The sequence below is a fragment of the Ailuropoda melanoleuca genome, chromosome 4 (assembly GCF_002007445.2).
Source record: "Ailuropoda melanoleuca isolate Jingjing chromosome 4, ASM200744v2, whole genome shotgun sequence".
In the NCBI taxonomy this organism is placed as follows: domain Eukaryota; kingdom Metazoa; phylum Chordata; class Mammalia; order Carnivora; family Ursidae; genus Ailuropoda; species Ailuropoda melanoleuca.
The window spans coordinates 91,111,953-91,135,730 of NC_048221.1; the positions used below are offsets into that span (position 1 = coordinate 91,111,953).

The 23,778-nt window shown below is 36.0% G+C and overlaps 1 protein-coding gene and 1 long non-coding RNA gene across 4 annotated transcripts in view; one reads left to right on the forward strand and one right to left on the reverse strand.

Annotated features, from left to right (window-relative positions):
* Window positions 1-1,031: 1,031 nt before the first annotated feature.
* Window positions 1,032-20,946, reverse strand: C1D (C1D nuclear receptor corepressor). Its single transcript, XM_002925305.4, has 5 exons — window positions 20,817-20,946; window positions 6,507-6,653; window positions 5,664-5,730; window positions 5,297-5,352; window positions 1,032-2,239 (listed from the first exon to the last, which is right to left on the reverse strand). The coding sequence occupies exons 2-5, from the start codon at window positions 6,642-6,644 to the stop codon at window positions 2,075-2,077; spliced, it is 426 nt and encodes a 141-aa protein (XP_002925351.1). The 5' UTR covers window positions 6,645-6,653; window positions 20,817-20,946; the 3' UTR covers window positions 1,032-2,074.
* A 2-nt stretch (window positions 20,947-20,948) lies between these two features.
* Window positions 20,949-23,778, forward strand: part of LOC105240221 — a 57,910-nt gene continuing 55,080 nt past the window's right edge. For all 3 annotated transcript variants that reach the window (XR_004624945.1, XR_002143898.2, XR_004624946.1), the window contains exons 1-2: window positions 20,949-21,089; window positions 21,464-21,630. This is a non-coding gene — a long non-coding RNA (uncharacterized LOC105240221). The remainder of the gene's footprint in view (window positions 21,090-21,463; window positions 21,631-23,778) is intronic.

Genomic DNA, 23,778 nt, shown 5'->3' on the forward strand with positions numbered 1-23,778 from the left:
GATGTGATTAACAGCTAAACTTAGAGCAGACTGTCATTTGGAAAAAACTATGTTAACAATAACTATATCATAGTCAAATAGATAACCCATCACCCTTTATGGTTCTGACTAAGGTTAATGAGCACAATTTGTCATAAATTTTCCAGTAACTCTGAAAACTGAACTGAACAAAAAGACTACTTTTTTCATAATACTTTATAAAAACAGAATAAAGGCTGGAGCTGTCTTCCTTGGAACCTGAAAAGTATTTGGCAATGTAAATGTCATTAAATATTTGTGAAATGAATAAACAACAACAACAGAAATGAACACCCACTGCACTACTACTATGAAATACTACCAAGTATTTCAAATTCTACATTAAAAAAGGAATACACTCAATTGTTTTTTATTTCTACTAATAAAACAATGAAAGTATTATTCACTAAAAAGCTCCAATTTAACAGAATTTAGAGTTGGACTTTCACAAACCAATAACTTGGCTAATGATTTTCTGCAACTGTATGACATTGTTCATTTTTTTCTTTATGAAATTAGAAAATACACAGAAATGCAAGTTATAAGTTTCTTTGTAGTAAATAACACATGTATACTATACTTGCTCATAATAACACTTACTTCTCTCATGAAGAAGTTACTTTTTAAAAAAGCTAGAAATTTGAGAGCATGAGGGTGAAAAAAAAGGAATGAAGTAACTCTAAATGTTCTTCCACTTCAAAACTTGTCTGACATCTGAGCCAGAAGACCCTCTGTCTCAATCAGTGACTTCCTCTTCATGTGTCATAGAAAGAGTGCAACATGCTTTACAAAATCCATTACATTTTAAGACCACTTCCAATATCTTCTACCATAAATCAAGAAATCCATTTGTTCAAGGTTACTTATGGAGAATTAATCACACAGAAAATTTTAACAACTTCTTTTTCAAAAATTAAAGTACTTTACTATACTTGGCATTCCTATACATAATGATGTAGATTCAAAGACTGAAAGCATTAAGAACATATAATTAAAATTCAAGGACTCAGACATTTAAAAAAAATTTTTAATACATAGAATTCTCTGTAACAAATATTCTGGAAAAATAAATCAGAATATAAACACAATATTATCTCCTGTGGACTTGTCCTCTCCTTAAGTGTGGCATTATATAAACATAGAACATTGATCCAAAATACCTGTATGTACTTGATTTCACCTCAAAAACATGTAATCAAAAAATCTGAAAAAAAAGAGATCTAAGGGCACAATGCATAAGCAACAAAAACTCATGAGTTTCTCTATTCCTAATGATTTCTATAACGTATCTTCCTAATTTCAAGGGCAAATTTACACAAAAGAGAAAAATAAACAGTCAGCTATACAACCTTTACAGTCCTTTATTGATAGGGTATCACCATCATGCCAAAATTCAGCCATCAATATACAGCCTCATTTCCCATCTAAAGTTAATGAAAATATATTTTACCTCAAATGGGACATAGAGGCAAATTGCCAAGAATTAAAATATAACCTTAAAGTTTTAATTTCACACTTCAAATATCAAAAAAGCAATAATTCCCAAAATCATGAAAACATGATAAAGTAGCTACATAGAAAAAAAAAAATGGACATTTAAGTCATTTCATCCTTTATTAATATTATATAGTGAAAACAGATGTATTTATAACTTTAGCCTTCAGATAGCATACTTCATAAAGTCATTATTCACTTAAAACAGACAAATGTTTACAAAGAACATTTAATTTAAATTTCCTAGTTGCTTATAAAATGGTACTTGAAAGGTTGACCTATATAAGGAAATAAAGAGTCTTGTCAAGAGAGATGATAAACTATAAATATAAAATATATCACAATGTTAAAAACCTCATCACGCTCTATAGGAAAATCAATAAAGATAACTTGATCTTTCTAGGGAAAAGAATATTTAGCATTACAAATTTAAAATGTAAATTTTATATATGAATTCAATAATGAATACATTTAAACCTTGCATTGTCATATAATCATCTATTTTGTGGAAAACAATAAAGATGATGTACTTTTTCCACATGTGTACATCAAAACCAAAGGGTTAATTTTTACTTTTTCCTTTATTGGCAACTTTGGATGCATTTTTAGGTTTTGGTTCCCAAAGGGCATTTTTCACAAATCTTGAAGCTGCACCTCTATCCAGCTTGCCAGCCTTTTTCTTGTCTGTTATTTCTTTGACTCTGTTCATGTACACTCTGATTCTTTCCTTAAAGATAGAAAAGGAAAAAAAAAGGCCATAGATTTACTAAGCTGTTCACCACCACTAAGTTTTATTATACTATACCTCAGTTAAATTCAACAGATATGTATTCATTGCCTATTGAGTGGTGCTAGTAAGTGCAAGTGAATAGGATAAACATGCTCCATGCTCTCCTGGAGTTCATACTCTGGGGGGAATAGACATTAAAAAGTCATTTCGGAAGTATTTGGAGTGTTTCAAAAGGGGAAAAACTAGACTAAGACATCATTACAGAGATAAACAATTGTTTACATGTGGTTATACATTTCTTAATTTTACATTAACCTAAATCCACATAATAACTCTTATGTATCTGAAGTCTATAATCTAAAATAGAGCTCTCATATACTTGTATGCAACATACAAATTAAACTCTCTTGAAACTTTTCTAAACAGGAAATGGAAGAAGTAGTACTTAACTATTTTTTTATTTTACCTTCTAGTATCAAAATTAAAATAAGCAAAATGAAAATACAAGATCTTTTGTTCAATTTCATAGTTTTGATTGATAAGCACATGATACTTTCTAATGAAATATACAGTTCTTTTTTTTATTTTATTTTTTTTAAGATTTTATTTATTTATTTGACAGAGATAGAGAGACAGCCAGTGAGAGAGGGAACACAAGCAGGGGGAGTGGGAGAGGAAGAAGCAGGCTCATAGCGGAAGAGCCTGATGTGGGGCTCGATCCCAGAACGCCGGGATCACGCCCTGAGCCGAAGGCAGACGCTTAACCGCTGTGCCACCCAGGCGCCCCCCCTTTTTTTTTTTTAAAGATTTTATTTATTTGACAGAGATAGAGATAGTCAGCGAGAGAAGGAACACAAGCAGGGGGAGTGGGAGAGGAAGAAACAGGCTTCCAGCAAAGAAGCCTGATGTGGGGCTCAACCCCATAATGCTGGGATCATGCCCTGAGCCGAAGGCAGACGCTTAACGACTGAGCCACCCAGGCGCCCCAAAATATACAGTTCTAATCAGACTTTACAAGGTGAGAAACACAATAGGTTGCCATACCACTTCAAATCTTCTGAGACCATTAATCAGAATAAAGGGCTATTCTATACTTTCACTAGAGAAATAAAGGGGATGAGAGCTGTAAAATAGCATAGTAAATGATCACTGATAAAAAGAAAGTTTCATTAAAATAATCAAAATATAGAAATATATTCAGAAAAACGTAGACCCCAAGAATTTTTTAATTGTGAAAGGCTGACAACTCTGCTCAAAATCCTCTCATGGCTCTCTACTTCCCTTAGAGTAAAAGCCCAAATCCTCCCAACACACACCCACCCCAGCCTTGCTTGGAATGATCTTCCTCAAATATCCACACAGCCATTCCCTTTCTCCCTTCCAGTTCGCTCAAATGTTAACCTTGTTAATAGGCCCTACCTTTAGAATTTAAAATGGCAATCCTACTCAAGTACTCCAATTTCCCTCATCCTACCCTACTTTTTTCCCCCCTAACATAATTTTCTAACATACTATATATCTACATATTTATTATTTGTTTATGTTAACTGCTTGTCTCCCTCCACTAGAGTCTGGCATCTGCCACAAAGGTAGTAGTATTTATCAGCTTTATTCACAGAGGAATCATCTCACTTGGATATAATGCCTGGCTTCCAGTAGGTACTCAATTATTTGTTGAATAAATAAATTGACTATTTTCAAAGCCTTTCCCCATTCATGATACATATGACAAATAGGTTTACTCTCACACACTAACTCTGTGATCAATTAGTGATGTCTGTCACAAGGTCAGAAAAGGGGAATGGGTTTATGTATGCTTTTTATGTGCCAACCATGGTCTAGAATATGAATGTACTCCTCCATAAAGTGGGTTCTGACAGAGAAAAAAGACAGATGATGATTTTATCCGTTTCCAATGACAGAATCAAGTATTAAGACACTACAAATAGCTTTGTGTTAAAGGAAAAATGAGAAACCTTATAAATGTAAAGACCATATAGAAAGTTGAAAACAGATGATATAGGGCACACTTCTTAAGATTTTAAAGTCGGTATCACTGGTCAAATCAAGATCTGTGCCTCATATTGTTTTACATTTTTGCTTTAAGTATTTTTCACAATTTCTGTACTTAAAAATAAATTTGTTTTTCCCCTAAGAACTTTAAAAGAAGACATTGCCTTAGTCCATATACTTATAAAATGAAGACAAGATATCTGGTTTACTCATTTTTTTTATAAATAAATGACCAAGTTTTCTACTAAACACACATATCAACCACCATAAGACTTGAGAATAATAATACAGTGTCAAGTGTATTTCACATATTTACCTTATATATTATGAACACAAAAAATAAATTTATTAATATTCTTATTCATAAACCCAAGTCAAGAAGGTAACCATAAGTTAGATTTCTAATTTTTTCTTTCATATTAAATGATTTAATTTTTGAAGTCAGCAAAAACTCCAAGATACTAGACCTTATATACTGTACTTATACATCCAAATGGAATACAAAGACAAACCTAGATGATTTATTACAGGTTGTAAATATGTCACTAATGCAGAATTACTGGACAGTACACATACAACTGGTGCCAAAAAAGCTTTTAGCTTTGTTGCTGAACTGGATTCTTTACTGCTGAGAAAATGAATTAATGGAAGAATTGAAAAGGTGGAGGAGAAACTTTCCCGTCTTTGCTAGTAAATCAACTAGAATATACTTTTAAGAATTGTGCAAGAGTTAAAAAAAAAAAAAAGGCAGTTGTAGAGATGAACAGGATTTCAAGAATTTATAGAAAAAATAATATGGAAGATATAAATAATTACTTGAATTGTAACATTTTCCCATCCAGAGATTTATGTAATATATGGAACACCATTTCTCTGACAAAGGTAAGGAAAAGACATGATGAAATCTGGCTCACTTTCATAATTTGAACTCTAAATAATTTTGTTCTTCCTAACTAGTATGATAAAGGTCCTGTAACTCTGACTTCAGGAATACCACAACAAACAGATAGTCAAACAAAAAGAAAGTTACTGCAATCTTACCAATTCCTGCTTTACTGGATGTTCCTTAGGATTAACTCCCTGAGTTGCCAAATAAACTACAAGACAAAGATTTCATGGAATAAAATGGCATATATATTAATTAAGAGCATTAATTAAAGAAACTCTAGTTACAAAAAAGAAATGTCACAAAAAATGATTAACTAAATCTTAAATTATTCAACCTGTACATAATATTAAATTTTTTTGTGCCTCATGGATATCTGGTAACCTGGCTTAAAAGAAATATATATCTGACTATTAAAATTGCCATAAAGTATAACTGTATATAAAGTGCTAGCATTTAAAAAATAAATCACCTTTGACACAATAAATAATTTGCTAATTAACTCCAAATTAATATACATACCCCAAAACATTGAATTTAATGTGTAAGCAGAAACTAAATCCACTTTAGCTTGTTCAAGGGGGTCCAACTATTAACAAAAAAAAAAAAAGAGAGAGAGAGAGAGAAAAGAAAAAAGAAATACATACAAATTTTGAGCACCATCACATTATTTTAAACTTTCACCAAATACAATGTATTAAAGAGATGTTTCTTTCATTTCCTATAATCCAATAACCAAATGATCTTGAAATAATTTGCAAAAAGAAAAACTTCTGTTAACCAGTGATTTTTGTCCACAAATTTTCACTTTAGGATATCATCTTTAGTTAAACAAGGAATGTGTATAATCTAAGAAAAATTCTTTTCAATTATTTTAATTTTAGGAGTTACGATCTGGATTTTGTACGTCAAAAGTAATTTATCAATATAAACATTGTACATGATGCATTTATGTATAAGAGGCAGGCTAAAATGCTTAGGCAATACCAAAGACAGAAGAAACATAATGAGATTTGTTTTAGACTGTCAAAGTCAATTTACTCTTTTTGTCGTATAGGGTTTCCAGAAACCCTGATAACATCATTGTAATATTTAAAAGGTCAAAGATAGAGTCTGTCAAAAGAACGTTGTGAGTGCTCCTTTTTTTCTCAAAACCAAGTCAAAATAAATATATAGTTAGGAAGTATTTCCTAAGGTTGGAATTCTGTTTTGTTTTTACCCCCTAAAAATACCCAAACACTTATAAAATTGAAATTAAGGGGAAAAGGAGCACATGTCATTAATCTACATCTACTTCTATATGTTTTCATAACATAGCACTCTGTTTTAAGAATTACATTTTTAGAAGTTACATTTTTAAAATACCTTCTGCAGCAACTCATTTCTAGAAACAGACATCATGGTCTTCAGCATCTCATCCACAGCACCAATGGAATTCTCAAATGTTGATAAATACTCGTGAATTTCTACTGGATAATCTTCATTAATTTCTTCACCTGCCATTATGACCAACTGGAAAAAAATTAAATTCTTAGAATTCATGGGAGACAGAGATTGCTCTTTAGTATACAAAAACAAAATCAATAGGTTATATCATGTATTTAAAAAGTACTAAAAGAGTTAAAACCTGAAGACAACTAAACAAATCTTCTTAAAATATAATTCTAGAGCAACTACACTCAATCTTCCTCTCCTCAAATTGTTTGAGGTGGTAGGAGGAGAAGAGAACCCACCCAAGTCCTCTAATGCTATACCTATCAGAGCCTCAATGCCTTTCAAGAACAAAAGGCCAAACATGGATTATCAATAATCAAAATCCCACATTTTAAAAACTTCCAAAAAAAAAAAACCCATTGAAGTCAAAGACCAAGCGAAGCTATTAAAGTATGATGAGTATAGCCTATCCCTCATGCTTGCTGAAAAAATAATAAGCTCTTTCTTTGAAAAACTTATATATTTTAGCCCTTCTAAATTTAGGTGTTGATCTAGCAGCATGGTACATTAAACTAAAAAATTAGAAAACCTAGGTCTGAAATAGCTTATGACTACTTATTACTAAAATAATTTTTAAGCCTGTATTTACATTTATATATATTCTTTAAGCCTCTTTAAAATATAAATAACAAATTCAGAGAGTCCATAAATCACATATAGTCTACCAGCAGAAAAGAGGAAACTTGGGAGAAATAAATGATATGATTTTCATTTAGGCTAGAGTATATCTTGACAGCCCACTCTTTTATTGTTTTTTTTTTTAATGATTTTTTATTATATTATGTTAGTCACCATACAGTACATCCCCGGCTTCCGATGTAAAGCTCGATGATTCATTAGTTGCGTATAACACCCAGTGCACCATGCAATACATGTCCTCCTTACTACCCATCACCGGTCTATCCCATTCCCCCACCCCCCTCCCCTCTGAGGCCCCCCGTTTGTTTCTCATAGTCCATAGTCTCTTATGTTTCATTCCCCCTTAGAAGCCCACTCTTTTAAAATTCACATTTATATCATAATACATATCTATGTGAGAAAAACCAAAATCCACACCAACATATTTAATATGATATCCAAGACCAAATTTTCAGAAGCAATTCTAAGCCATATGTAGCATCCGTAGGTTTGAAAAATATATATTAGCTGAAAATACCTCTTTCATTACAAAGCTAAGTAGAACAACCAAGAATGTGTAAAATAGCAACGCACAGAATTGAAGTTAAGAGACTTGGGCTTTCTGTCTTGCTTGATCACTGACTTTGTCACCTTAGATAAATCACTGAAAGTCTCTGGGCCTCAAATATTTCATCCATAAAATAAGGAAGTTGGTCTAATGATCTGTAAAGACCCTTATAATTCTAAATGTTATGACTATGTTCCTTAACTTTAAAAAGTACTATAGGAATATTTAGTGACAATGTATGAATATTTCTATTCAACAAGTACATTCTCCTGAGACATCTGGTTTCATTAAAAAAAAAAAAGTGAAGTCCATCTGACTATCACTACTAGAGTCTACTAGATAGAGTTACTATCTAACTACTGTGCAACCAGCAACTGAACAAAGGACTCTGATAAAAGAAAACCACACAAGAAGGAATTGTGACTTCCTATTTCAAAAAGCTAACTAAAAATATGTATTTGCCTCCCATCCCTCCCAAAATCTTTCCAAAATGGCATAAGAAATCCAAACATAAGTCCATGGTAATGTTGGAAACCCAAAACAGCATGTATCCATCAGCAGACCTCAACAGCACAAATTTTTGGAAGCTAAAGAGCAAATGGGATCAGGGTGATAGGAAAGAGAGCCAAGGAGCCTGCAATCCCCCACAAACAAAAGAGAAGGTGAATGCATGAAGAACTCCAAGATGAAGGGCACTAAGAACTGGGCCATGAGGAGTGAAAACAGCTAAACCAAAATCTCTAGATCTTGGAAGGCTCTAGCAGCTACTGCCCAGATAATGGTATAAGTACAAGGGATACACTGCAAATACAGAGAAAACTTAGTGTTTCTTCTCCTTATGCAGAATTTTAGGCCAATAAATTAAAAATCTGGATGAAAAGAATGAGGTGCTCAGGGTAGGGGAATCAATTATCAAAATTAACTTCAAAAGAAGTATGTAAACCAATTAGATTAACCACAGAAAAAAAAACTTTAAGGTCAAAGATCTACCCTCCAAGAAGGCTCCAAGTCTAGAAGATACAGGTAATTTCTTTCAAACCTTTAAGAAACAGTTAATTCTTATAGTATTTAACTGTTTAAGAACACAGAAAAAGATGAAAAACTGAGATACCTATTTCATAACACACAAAAATAAACTCCAGAGGAATTAAAAAGGTAAATGTATAAACATATTAAAAGATTATTAAAATATTTATATAATCCAAATGAAACCCAAATGCTACAAAAGGAAATGAGTGACAGACTTAACTACATAAAAACTGGAAAAAAAAATCTACGTGGTAAAAGTATACCATAAGCAAAGTTAAAAGTCAAGAAACAGCCTGGGAGAAAACATTTGCCAAAATATAATAAAGAATTAGTTAGATTATATAGAGAATTCCTACAAATTAAAATAATACAGACATCTCCCATCAGAATGGCAATAATATTAAAGATGAGCAAAGTTCAATGTAGGCCAGGGTATACAATGAAGGTGGAATATAAATTGGTATAGATTTTTTTAAATGTAGATACCCTTTGACTCAGGAAGTCTTAAGAATTTAGCTTATAGAAATCCTTGTATACATACATACAAATTTATTAAAATGGACACCTTGAATGCTTCTCTCAATCTCTCCCACGTTCTCTTGCATCAGTTTTTCCCTCTGCTCTAACATGAACCATAAGCTTACCACACTTTATTTCTCCATCTTTGGCAACAAAAAAACATCTTGACTTCCTATCCCGTCCAGGTAAAACCCCATTTTCCAACCCTTGAAAGAAGTGCTTATACTAACAGTCCCAATTCCTCTCCTTCCAGTCTTTCCTAAATCGGCTACAGTCAGGTCCCCTCCTTCTCACTCAAAATTGCTCTTGTCAAGGTCACTCACACAGTCACACTGTTAAATCCTATGGTCAATTCTCAGTTATCACTTGACATGGTTCACTCCCTTCCTTTAGTTTCTAGGGCATCACATTTTCTTGGTTTCCCTCCTACCTCACAGCTGCTTTCTTGGTCTTCTTTGCTGCATCCTTTTCATATCCTCAGCCTCTTATCCTTGATATGCTCACAGGCTGTCCTTAATCCTTTATTCCCCTAGGTAAGCTCAGGACTTCAAATTGCATTAATATACTGATGACTCCCAAGTCTTTATCTCCAACTCGTACCTCCCCATTGAACTCCAAATCACGTTTCCAACCGCTTACTCAATACCTCTGGTTGAATGTTAATAGATTCTCAAATGCAATATGCCCAAACTAAAATCTTGCCTGCTATCATCTTTCCAACTCCACCTTTCCAAATGTTCAGACCTAAAATTATAGAATGGTGCTTGACTCCTCTCTCTCACCCCATCTTTTAAGACATACTTCGAACCCAACCATGTCCCAGACCACCGCTATTGCTACCACCCTGGTCCAAGCCAGTCTAAGCCATCACCGTATCTTGCCCCAATTGTTGCACTAGCCTCCTAAATGGCTCTTTGTTTCCATTCTGACAGTTTATTATCAAGAAAGCAGAGTGATCATTCCAAGTCTAAGTCAGATTATACCATAACCCTCCTTGGAAATTTCCAAAGGCTTACCACACTTCATTCAATAAAAGACAAAATCCTTACAATGGTTTAAAAAGCCCTGACTTGGGCGCCTGGGTGGCTCAGTCGGTTAAGTGTCTGCCTTCAGCTCAGGTCCTGATCCCCGGGTCCTGGGATTGAGCCCCACATTGGGCTCCCTACTCAGAGGGGAGTCTGCTTCTGTCTGTGTGTGTGCTTTCTCATCTCTCTCTCACTCTCCCTGTAAAATTAATAAATAAAAAATAAAAAAAATTTTAAAAAGCCCTGACTCCCTCTGCTGCCTCCTCTGTGCCCTCATCTCCTCCCACTCCATCTCTTCTTGCTCAATCCACTCCAGCCATAATGGCCTCACTGCTCTTCCCCTTCACATTGGGCATGCTCCTACCTCAGGACCTTTATACTTCTTCCCTTCCTAGAATACTTCTCCAGCACCAAGACCTTCAAAGTTCATTACTTCCCCTTCACCAGATCTCTACTCAAACATCACCTATAGGTAATCTTTTCCTGACCACCCTTCGTTAAAATGCATCTTCCCGACTTCCAGGGCTCTATCTCCTTCTCTACCTCACAGTGTTTAGTAGCATGACATATTTATTTTATTCATTTACTGTCTGGCCACCTCCAAAAGAATGTAACCACATGAGAGCAGAAATTTCTATGTTTTGTTCAGTAGCGTGCCTGACAGTCAATTAACATTTGCTGAATGAAAAACCTCTAACATAATATTGGAAAGACTAATCTAAATATTCATCAATAGGGAAACAGTTAAATGAATTATAGCACATATATCCAAGAGTATTAAAAACAAATAAGTAAATGTTTATGTAGTAATATACAATGAGAAGTGGTGAAAAAATTCATAGGACATTTTATATAAAACAATATGTATCTAACATATGCCATTTGTTTTTAAAGGCCTATATATATGAAGATATGTAGAAAAAGGTCTAGAAAGAGATATACAAAAGAGAGAGATTCTCTCTGAGAAGGGGCAGGGATTAGGGCATAGGATCAAAGCAGACTCATTTTTTTTAACTCTTCATTCTTCATGATTCTTTTTTTTAAGAAAGCCAGCATGCGTACGCTAGCAGGGGATGGGGGAAGAGAGAGTAAGAGAATCTTAAGCAGCCTCCATACCCAGGACCGAGCCAAAGTGGGGCTCGATCTCACAACCCTGAGATCATGACCTGAGCAGAAATCAAGAGTCAAAGGCTTAACTGAGTCACCCAGGCACCCCTAAATTTTGTTATTTCAAAAAGCATGTACTAAAACTGTAATAAAGAATAAAGAACATGAAATTCAAATAAAGGCATATTTTAACAATGTATTTTGGCTTTTAACAAATACTGCAAATATAAAAGACACGGTAAGGCCTTTATTTTTTTCATCCAATTTTTCTATTTGAGAATATTTTTCCTCCCCAGAATCATGATGGGGATTTTTCCTGCAAATTATTCCTGGTCCATAAGCCCCAATAAACAAGTAGTTATTTATTGTTAAAATGGGTTAGGGTGAACGCTGAAAGCAAAGCAGTAAGAATAATTACCATCATTAAATATGAACTGAACCACTTGCCTTTTTCCTAACTAAAAAAATAAAGGCAAGGCAGACTACAAAATAATGGTCCTTCTATTACCAATAATTCCCTCCAATTCATATGATTTCTTCTAACATTTTATATAGACAGTTCCTAAATATTTGTTCCTTCTACAGGAAAAGCTACAAGGAGAGAACTACAGAAACTTCCCTCTGTTCCCTTTGCTACTCAGATCCCAGGACAAAGCCATGAAATGTATGGTATTAGCAGCAATAGAAAACAGTTGAAAATCATTGCCTATGAGCCAGGCACTATTCTAAATACTCTATACACATTAACTCATTTATCTGAGGGTCAATAACTTGCCCAAAGTTGTACATGGTAAAATGTCCAAAGAAGGGAAAGAAGAAAAGAACTCAACCTCCTCTGCTCCTTACCCTATCTCAAGGTCTATAGGTATTTCTCGCCCTTCAACCTGCTCCTTCTAAAGTACCAGCGGTGGAGATGGGAGAGGGCAGGAGAGAATGTGCCTCCTTCCATCCCTAAGTTCTGGCTAAGACTAAAGCGCAGATGGAGGGAATCCTCCCTAGTAATCCCCATAGGATGTTATTGCCACTCTCTCCCTCCTCTCACTGGTAAGGAAAGCCATAATACAGGCAGAAAAAGAGGGGTGCACAGCATCACACACAGAAGAGAGGCCATCATCCCCCTACCTCCTGCCGTCAATTCTCTTACTTCAGGAAGGTCAATCCAGTCAGGAGCCTGGGAGTGACCCCTCACCCCTTCCTCAGAGCCCAAATCCAATCAGTGCCATCAATGTGGTCTCAATATCCTTACACCACAAGCTTTCCTCCACTCTCACTGACTAGATCATTTCAAGAGCCTCTGAGTAGTCTCCCAACTGTCAATTTTTTCCACTCTCAATTTTAGAAAGTTACATTTTTCTTTTCTCTTTTTTTTGACTTTATTTTTTTCAATATTTTTTTATTATATTATGTTAGTCACCATAGAGTACATCCCTGGTTTTTGATGTAAAGTTCCATGATTCATTAGTTGCGTAAGACATGATTTTTCTATAAAGATACTCTAGTCATGGTACACCTCTGCTTAAAATCCTGCAAGAGCTTCCCAACCCCTCAGTATGAATACCAGGCCTATTATGACATGGCACTTGCTTATCTAACCTCATCTTTCATTGCTCCCCTCTTCCAATCCTATGGCTACAGCCACGATGGCAGTTTTCCAGATATGCCACACTCATTCACCCTAACCTTTCACTTATATGGTTCTCTGTGTATTAACCACTCTTTCCACTTAACTTTGTTCAAACTTTGGACTAAGATCAGGTTTTGCTTCAGCCAGTAAAGACTTCTCTGAGTGCCACTCTCCCATTCTCTCTGAAAAACACAACTACAAGCTGTGATTTCACTTAAAACACTATCTGGTATTGTCTGTTGGTGCACTTGACTTCCCTTTGACTACAAGCTCCTTGAAGAGGCTGTGTCATACTGATGTTCTATTACCAGCGGCTAACATGTAGAATGAATATGTCTCAATCTGCCCAAGACAATCCCAGTTTGTGTCTGTTGTTCCCGTTGACCATCCACTCAGCTCCCCATTTCTCTTTGAGAAGTCCCAGTTTGGGGGCGTCTGTCATTAAGCGTCAGCCTCTGGCTCAGGTCATGATCCCAGCTCCCAGCGTTCTGAGATCGAGCCCCACATGGGGCTCCCTGCTCAGCGGAAAGCATGCTTCTCCCTCTCCCACTCCCCCTGCTTGTGTTCCCTCTCTCACTGCCTCTCTCTCCGTCAAATAAATAAACAAAATCTTTAAAAAAATAAAAATAAAAAAAGTCCCAGTTTGAGCAATAAATCATATGGTCACTGTAAACAATGTAGGTTCTCTGTCCTTTACCACAACTCCCCACCCCATTTTGTTAGAGAACGACATCAGGGGAGTTGCTCCTGGTACCAGCCAGGGCTCACCCAGAGCAACAGAACCAACAGGAGATTTGAAGACATTTATTGCAAGAAACCAATAGGAGATATATGAAGAGATTTATTGCAAGAAACTGTTTTAAGCAACTGTGGGGGCTGACTAAGTAATTCCAAAATCTGCAGGGCAGGCCATCAAGGAAGAGCATACAGGAAGTCTTGGCTACAAGTAAAGTTGCTGTCCACAGGTGGAATTTCTTATTTGTCAGGGAAGCCTCAGCTCTGCTTCTGAAGCCTTTCAACTGATCGAATCAAACCCATCCAGATTATCTAAAATATTCTCCCTAACTCAAAGTCAACTAATTTGTAGATTTTAATCACACCTACAAATACCTTTACAGCAACACCTAGATTGGTTTTGGACTGAATATCTGGCACTGCAGCCTAGCCAAGCTGTCACATCAAAAAAACCATCACGCTCCTTTAACCTCAGAACTACAGCAAGAAAAGGTACATTCCTGGCATTACAAGTTGTTCTGACAGAATTTCCCCCCAAATAGTCTTGTTATTCCTGATTGTCAGGTTCCCAAGCAATAAAACTAGACCTCAAATTCCAACTAACAAATGTAAAGGAATAACAAATTTTTTTAAAAATCACCATTTTGCAACCCCTAGTGAAATTATAGATTCAGGCAACAATCACTGACAGATAAAGGGGTGAGACTGTCACTACTTAAGCCCAGGGATCAATCTTCACATCACTGAAAGGAGGACACAAACATATTATGAATCTCCTGATGTAAAGCAATGTGATGTACACAGTACCATCTCTGTAGCATTTCCAACTTCCCAAAAAAAGTTGAATCTGAATCTAATTGAAACTTTAAAGCTAACTTTCATTTTATGGGAAATACAGAGGACGGAGAAACAGCACCACAAGAAAGCAAACAGACAAATCTAAAATGAGAAATACTCTACTGGACAACTGACGTGGTTTCTGTAACAAAAAATGTGATGACAAAAAACTAAGAAAGGGGAGGAGAAGTAGAGGAAGAAGAGATTAAGGAGATCTGGGAGAGCTAACAACCAAGTGGAATATGTAGACTTTGTTTGGATCTTGATTCAAATCAAGCATAAAAAAATATTTTTGAGACAAAGAAATCTGAATATGGATCAGGTGTTAGATGACACTAAGAGATTACTGATAATTTTGCTATGAAATTAGAATTCAGCTATGATAATGGCATTACAGTTATATAATGATATCATTTAAGGATGCATACTGAAATACATAGGGGCAAAATTACAGGACATCTTGAATTTGCAATTTAAAAAAAGATAGCCTTCATGAGTTACTTACACTTTTGAGTATAGAGATAAGAACCTATGTAGAGGGGCGGGGGGGCGGGGGGCCTAGGTGGCTTAGTTGGTTTAAGTGTCTGCCTTCAGCTCAAGTCACGATTCCATGGTCCTGGGATTGAGCCCCACATTGTGCTCCCTGCTCAGCTGGGAGTCTGCTTCTCTCTCTCCCCCTCCCCCTGCTTGTGTGCTCTCTCTCTAAGTAAATAGAGAAAATCTTTGGGGGGGAAAAAAAAACTACATACAGCGTCACCTGGTTGGCTCAGTTGATTGAGGTCTGACTCTTGGTTTCAGCTCAGGTCATGATGTCAAGGGTTGTGGGATCGATCCCCTCATTGGGCTCCTCACTCAGTGGGAAGTCTGCTTGAAAGATTCTCTCTCTGTCCCTCCCCCCGCCTTGTGCGCTCACACATGCATGCTCTCTCTCAAAAAAAATAAATCTTTTAAAATATAACCTATGCACATTATTTCTATAGTGAAATTAGATACCTAATTCACAAACCTAACATTTAGAATATAACTCAGTTCATGAATTGAGGAACACCTAATAGAAAGTACAGTCTAGAAATACTTAAGCAGCTCTATAACCTCCCATTTCAATTCTAAATATAATTGGGGGTAAAGGGAAGCTAGGTTAATGGGTGCACTCACAGGATCTGTGATAGTTGTTGAAAAAAGCTTATAAAAACAAAACAGACCCTGTGGCCTCAAATGAGGTTTTATTACTAACATTTCCAACAAAGGCTGACATTCTAGAATGTCTAATTATTTCAATAATGTCACAAATTTCCTTCTAAAAAATTCCTGAAGCCCTATACTTTATCTGGCCCTCCTAAAAATGTATGCATGCAGAAATGAATAAATAAACAAACTAACACAAGTCAAAAGTCATATGTAAAACTAGGGAAAATGGGGGCGCCTGGGTTGCGCAGCGGTTAAGCATCTGCCTTCGGCTCAGGGTGTGATCCCAGTGTTATGAGATCGAGCCCCACATCAGGCTCTTCCACTATGAGCCTGCTTCTTCCTCTCCCACTCCCCCTGCTTGTGTTCCCTCTCTTGTTGGCTGTCTCTATCTCTGTCAAATAAATAAATAAAATCTTTAAAAAAAAAAAAAACAAAGCTAGGGAAAATGTTTGCAACACAAAGACAGATAAAAAGGAATCTCTACAAATCAACTTAACAACAAAAATATCTACAACCCAAAAGAAAAATGAACAAAGAAAATCAGAAGCTCACATATAAAGGAAATCCAGATGACCTATAAACATAAAGCTACTCAGTCTTATAATCAAAGAAACATAAGTCACTAAAACAAGATGTCACTTTCCATCTGCCAAACAAGCAAAAATTAAAAAGATTGATAGTATCTAATATGGGCAAAGGTGAGGAAAAACAGTCTCTCATTCACTAATAATTAGAGTGCAAACTGAGTATGGGGGGTGGTGGGAATATGGCAGTATGCTTCAAAATTATATGTTCAAATTCTCTGAGCAATTATACTTCCCAAAGAGTACATTTTCACACAAGATAATGTTCAAAGACATCTACTGTAACCCTCCTTAAAATACTGAAACTTTAAAGCAGAGAACCATCAACATGCCCATTAACAAAAACTGGTTAAATAAATTATGATACAGCCATTCAATAAAATACTCTGGGCAGTGAAAAAGTATAAAGTGGAGCTCAGATTCCTAAGCTCGGATATATTAAGTGAACAAAAACTGAACAGGACATATAATACAACCCATTTGTTTTTTAAAAAAAAAGATACATGAGTGTGAAGGCATACCTGTATATACAGGTAAATTTCCTAAAGGATACAAAAGAAGCTGCTAACTATGGCTACTTTGGGAAACCAATAAACAGGAATGTAAGGGAGTACATTTTATGTTATACTCTTAGAATTAGGATTTTTAAACAAGAAATAAAAATTATAATTATATATTTTACATATATGTAAATTGTTCAATTATCTGAAATTTTTAAATTTATTCCCAAATATGCCTGATGTCATTTCCCCCAACATAGCAGCTAAAATCAAACCTATATTCTTTAGCTCTACTATATTCAAAGAACCACATGAATAGATTCCCTTCTCTACACATAAATTTCCTAGCCACCATGAGGCCATTTTCTCCCCAGTCTCATGGTACAAAAGCCTCTCTGGCATTGTTCTCTCCCTAGAACTCCTAGAATTGTGAGGACTCCCAATCACCACCATTTTTTTTTGTCTGCTTAACCCAGCTCCCTCATCACTTAGATCAAGTCACATCCACCAGTTAAGTCTCACAGAGTCCTGGTTTCTCCCTGTCATTGTTGTAATTTTATATTTCTGTGATTATTTGATGATTGTCCATCATCCACAGTAGACCGTAAGCCTGGTACAGGGCAAGTCTTTGCTCATTATTACATTCCAAGTGTGGCAGCATGTCATAGTTGCTATATAAGTATCTATTAAATAAATGAATCCTTAGTGCCTGTCATGTAGCAAATGCTCAGTAAATGTTATTCACTTACATGACATTGTAGAGTATGTGCTAGGAGGAGCAGGGATAAATAAAAGAATTGTCAGGGAATTGAGCGACTACCTGGCTGAGGAAAACTAGCATTAATTTGTGTCTTTTGTGAATTTCTTCAGACCTAGAGCGAGAATAATTCTACAGAATGAGGAAATGACTAGGAAAGGACTTGTGAAGGCATCCTTAAAACAACTAACTGGGAGGTATGGCCTTCAAGGGAAAGAAGTAAGGCCTTTCCTTCTGTTTGGAATACCCCATCCTCACACCCCATCCCCTATATTCTGAGCCTAGTGAAACATTAATTCTTTAAACCAGCATCAAATGCCCCCCTCTATAAAGGCTCCCACACCTTCCAAAAAAAGTATCTCTTCCTTGTTCCCAAGGTTCTCCAGACTTAGTTATATATCCATCAATCATACTTCTTCCTATGTATCTTGATAAATCCAAAGGTGGCAAACCTCATTTTACTTGATCCATTCATTCATTCCATTTGACAAAAATGAACATACTACTCAGCCCTGAATTCCATAACACTAGACTCTCAAAACTGTCCTTGCCCCTCACTAGCTATTTATTCTGTCTCCTTTGCTAGTTTTTCATCTCCCCAAACCTATAAAGGCTAAAATGCCTAAAGATTCAGGTCTTATACTACTTTTCTTTCCTGTTTACATTCACTCCTTTGGTGATTATCTCCAGTCTCACAATTTTAAGTACCATCTGTTCACTGACAATTCCTAAATGTTCTTTTCCAGCAATGAACTCCCCCCCGCCACTGAACTCCAGACTTGGTAGACTCAACATCTCCACTTGGATGACTAACAGACTAACATGTCGTAAGTGAACTCCTAATCTTCCCACGCACACCTGCTCCTCCCCTAGTTTTTAACTTCTTAGTTAATGGCAATTCCACCCTTCAAGTTGCTCAAGCCCCAAACCCTGACAATTATCTCACTCTTATAAACCACATTCAATCCATAAACAAATCTGTTAACTTTACCTACAAAATACATCCAAAATTGAATTGCCTCTCACCATACTCAGTTCTTTTCACCCTATGAAGCCACTATAATCTCATGTGAATTATTACAACACCTTTCTAATTAGTCTCCTGGCTTTTGCCTACCATACTCTCCAACAATCTGTTCTAAACAGAGCCGCCACAGTGATCCTGTTAAAAACCTAAATCAGATCATTACACTCCTCTGCCCAGAACATTCCACTGATTATTTATCCTCTATGCTATTCCTTCAAAGCTATTCTTTCAAAGATTTATGTTGCATGACATTTACATCTGCACATGACCAATGAAAAGTAAACTGGGGACAAATTCTGAAGAATCTTAGTATCAGATTAGAGTTTGTACTTAAAGATATTAGGAAGTCGCCACATAGACGCAAAAGAAAAATATACCATAAGGTACTTTCTAGGGCTATTTCCATTCCTATGCTAAGTAGAGTTAAATACAATTACGAACTAAGCCAGAAAAAAATCCAATTTATAATTTTTTTGAGACATCTGCATATGTCGTGCCAGAATTCTATTACCATAATGACCTTTTTGCACTGTATTATCTTAGAAAATAACGGTGAAACACACATACAACAAGCTATCAATAATATTGCTCCTTTGGCAGAAAGTCCATGTTGATGCCACCTATAACTCTCCTTCAAACTTAAAGTAAAATCCCTGAGAAAAGATACTTTTTCCTTTTAAAGGTGTTAACCTCTAGAAAACAAATTTATCCCAAAGTCTGATAATAGAAAATGATAAATTACAAAAGGCTGCTCAAAATTTAGATGAATAATTACATCAGATTACAATTAATTTACTTCTATTACTTAATGCTAATGTTTAATTTAAGGTGTTTTCAAAATTACAGATATGAAGCAGCAAAATTACCTTCCAAAACCATGGAATTTTCTTATTACAATAGTCTCACCTCTAAAATAATAACCGTATATGGGACTATTGTGAAAGTTAAATGAATAATATTGGTAAAGCTATTACAACAGTGCTTGGCTCAGTTACCACTCAATTCATTAGCTAGTATTAACAGTTGTTAATTTACTGAAGTGAAAATAACCAAATACCCTAATCCAATGTGAACTATTCAAAGCCATACTTGAAGGGTCAACTGTTCGGAATCAGTGGCTGAGATAACACATATAAAGAAACATTTGAAAATCAAAAGCAGCTTTATGAAAAACTGTATCACCTCTGACCTGTGATACATTAAACATTAACTATTTGCAGGCAGCTATAATATACTGTAGCATTTTGGAAAACCACTGTTCACACGGTCAGTATTTTATCTTTCAACAAAACAAAGAGTTCTAACATGTCCATAAATCACAAACGGTTCTCTGAATTTCAATAGGAACTGTCTGAATTTTCGGATCCAACATTTTCAGATCCAATGTCAAAGTACAGTTAATTCTCGGTTCAGTATATTATCAGACAATCCAAAGAGATTAATTACCGGGACATATACATCTTTATCAAGCCAAAATTGAATTGCAGTCAACACACAGAAAGACATTAAAGATAATTTAAACAGAAGTTTGAATCGCACCTAGCCTTCCTGAGGCATAAAGAAAAACTTTGTCGAGATTATCGACTACAGATTTCACCTTTGAATCGAAATTATCCTACCATCTCAGGTGGGCTAATATTGCGGCGGCAGGCCGTATGCGAAAGATAAACGGTGATAACATAGTAAAGTTACTCCCCCACATCCTACACTTTGGCCTTAGTCCCTAAACAAGATTTGACGGCAGCTGAAAACTGTTAAGTCATTTAATTTCTCCTCCGCCTCAATATTTAAGAAGAGCTGAGGAAAAAAACTAAAGGCCAGACCAAGAGAGAGAGGTGGGGGGCCAAGGTTAGCCAAAGCCGCAAAAGGCGCAGGCCAAGCCGAAGCGGGGGTCCTGCAACAATGCTGCCCCCAGCGCTCGGGTGAGAGGGAACGCATTCGCGAAGGCTACGCAGCCCAACCCGCTCCTCTCAGTCAGCAGGGGGATGAAAAGGCGGACTCTCAGAAGAAGCGAACTTTCGCAGAAACAGGAGAAAAACTCAAACCCCAGCTTTGAATAATACCTCGCTGGCCTTCTACTCCTGTCTCCTGGAAAAGCAGTCAGGCGGTGGTGACGTCAAAGAGGCGCCGGCTCTCTCCGCGGCGCGGGCGGCGCACGATGATAACCTCACGATGCTCGCCCCACCCCCTGTCTCCTTTTCCCTGGACCTCTACTCTCAAATGCCTCAGGCCAGACCTGCGGAGGGAGTTGAGGCGAGAAGCGTACCTTTTACTAGATTTGTATTCTGCGGATCCCCACCATAGCACCAGTCGGGCATACTTAACCAGAAAAAAAAGTTAGTAACTAAAGCTTTGTTCGGGTTTTTATTCTTGCTTAAACTGGTTCCTGGGCCCTGGTTCTTACCACACCCCCAATGTCCGCCTCAAAATTAACCGTCTAGAGCGGACTCTAAAATTATTTGTGGTGAAAGCACAAGTTCATTAGTTTTACAATTCATCACTCAAAGATATTTTTGTAAAACACAGCAAAAATGAATTTCTTGAAAAATGGAAAAAAGGCAAAATACAAGTCCAGATTTTTCATTATTAGTTTCGGTAAACATAAAATTATATTTTAATAAATACAATCAGAATATGAGAGGGAAACTGTTCATTGGAAATGTAGTACAGTAGTCCTCTCTTACCATGGTTTCACTTTCCTTGGTTTCAGTTACCTGAGGTCAACCTCAATCCGGAAGCGCAATCCTTCAATCCTTCTTCTGATGAATTATTAGAAGGTCAGTAGTCACCTAACACCATGTGACGATGCCTGCACCATTCATGTCACTTTTTCTCATCACACAGGCATTTTGCCATCTCGTCATCACAAAAAGAAGGGTAAGTACAGTACAATAAGGTAATTTGAGAGACCATATTCACATAGCTTTTATTACAATATATTGTTATAATTGTTTTATTATTAGTGTTTAATCTCTTATCGTGCCTAACTTACAAATTAAACTTTATCATAGGAATGTATGTATAGAAGAAAACAATATATAGGGTTCAGTACTACGTGCAGTTTCAGGCATGGGAGCGGGTGTTGGATCTTGGACCATATTCTTTAAGGACAAGGGGGATTAAGCATCATTTTTACATTTGTAACTTTTTATATGTGATTTATATACATATATCAAATCATTGTATGCATTAAACTAATACAGTGTTGTAAGTCAGTTATATCTCAATAAAACTGGCGGGGTTGGGGCAATAGAGAGGAGAAGAAGAAAAGTTATTCAAAATGTCTGGTCGCTGGGGAGGGGGGAATGCTTCCTGATAGCATTTGAAAATCACTGCCTTATGCTACATCACAGTTTCTGTTACTCTGTTTCACATTAGGAGGCTGAATTCGCCTCAGTGCTAGTGAATACACCAGCTCTTAGCTGCAATGAGAGACTCAATATTTAACAATATAGCTGGCCTTGGAACTGGAAGATAAAGGCACTGACCACATTCCCAGAGTAGATCAATTCCTTCCCATTTGATTACTTCACAGTACAAATGATGGTGGATGATGCAAAAGTAGTTGTTCAGGACAAACTAGCTATGTGACCCTAGGCAAGTTATTTAATCTCCCTGATCCTTAGTATTCTTACTGGGAAAATAGAGCTAATAATAACTGTGAGACAAATGAGGCACCATAAGTGCTTTCCATAGTGCCCAGCACAGAGTAAGCATTTAATAAACATTAATTATTAGTAACCGGAATTATCACTATACAATATTATCACTAAATAAAGGAAATTAGAAAATTCTATTGTTGATAGAAAAAGAAAATTCTGATGTTGAATTTAGGAAGCTTCTTAGATCTTAGTATTCAAATTATGTATAGCAAAATCAGACTCCCAATTAATATCAGAGTAAAATATTATAATTTTTTTTCTTCTGGATGATAACAAAAGAAAATCACCGTTTTACAGCCATCATAATAATAATAAACTCAGGTAAGATTCATCAGTAGATGCTGAAACTGTTAGGTGAAGGTTTGATGGAGAACAGGACATTGCGCCACCTTAAAACACCTCACCATAGGTTATTTTTGAATTACAAAAGTAAAAATGGTAATATTACAATAGCTAAAAACTGACATTGCATGTCTCTTTTTGCGATGCACTAAAACCACACCATCATTTAATGTATTATTCCTGCCGAAAGGGTATTATCTGAATCTGACCCTCAGGAAATACCAAACACACCCAAAGGGAGGAACATTCTTTAAAAAAAAAAATAGCTCTATTTCGAAAATGTTAATGATTAAAAATGTTAAAGATTAAGAAAAAAAACTGTCCTAGATTGAGAAACTAGAGAGACACAACAGCAAAAGGCAATGTGTGATCCTGGATCGGATCCCGAATCAATGAGGAAAAAAAAAAAAAACTACAAAGAATATTATCAGGGCAGTTGGTGAAATTAAATATAGATTTTATATTGAATAATAGTATTAAATCTATGTTAAGTTTTTTGTATTTGATAATTGCACTGTGATTATGTTAGAGAATGTTCTTGCTCCGAGGAGATGCATGCTTAAATATTTAGATTAGGGGTAAAGGGCCATGTTGTCTGTAATTTACTCTCAAAAAATTCTGAAAAAAAAATAATAATAGTAATTATATGTGAAGAAAGATATCAGATGTGGCTAAGTGGTTTTCTTTTTTTAAGATTTATCCATTTATTAGAGGGAGTGGGGGAGGGGTTAGAGGAAGAGAATCTTCAAGCAGACTCCCCACTGAGCCCGGAGCCCAACGTGGGGCTTGATCTCAAGATCCATGAGATCGTGACCTGAGCCAAAACCAAGAGTCAGAAGCTTATCTGAATGAGCAACTCAGGCGCCCCAAGTGTTTGGTTTATAATTGGTGAATCTAGGTGAATGATATGAGAGAGTTCATTGTATTATTCTTGCAACTTGTCTATAAATTTAAAATACAAAAGAAAAAGAAGAAGGAAGGAAGGGGGGAGAGAAAGAAAAAAGGAAAGAAAAAGGAAAAG

Excerpts from the sequence above, each read along its gene's own strand:
- C1D (XM_002925305.4), bottom strand. The coding sequence starts at position 6,644 with ATGGCAGGTGAAGAAATTAATGAAGATTATCCAGTAGAAATTCACGAG. Across the intron at positions 5,731-6,506 it reads GAAATGAGTTGCTGCAGAAG|TTGGACCCCCTTGAACAAGC; the intron begins GTATTTTAAAAA and ends TTTTGTTAATAG. Across the intron at positions 5,353-5,663 it reads ATTAAATTCAATGTTTTGGG|TTTATTTGGCAACTCAGGGA; the intron begins GTATGTATATTA and ends TTTGTCTTGTAG.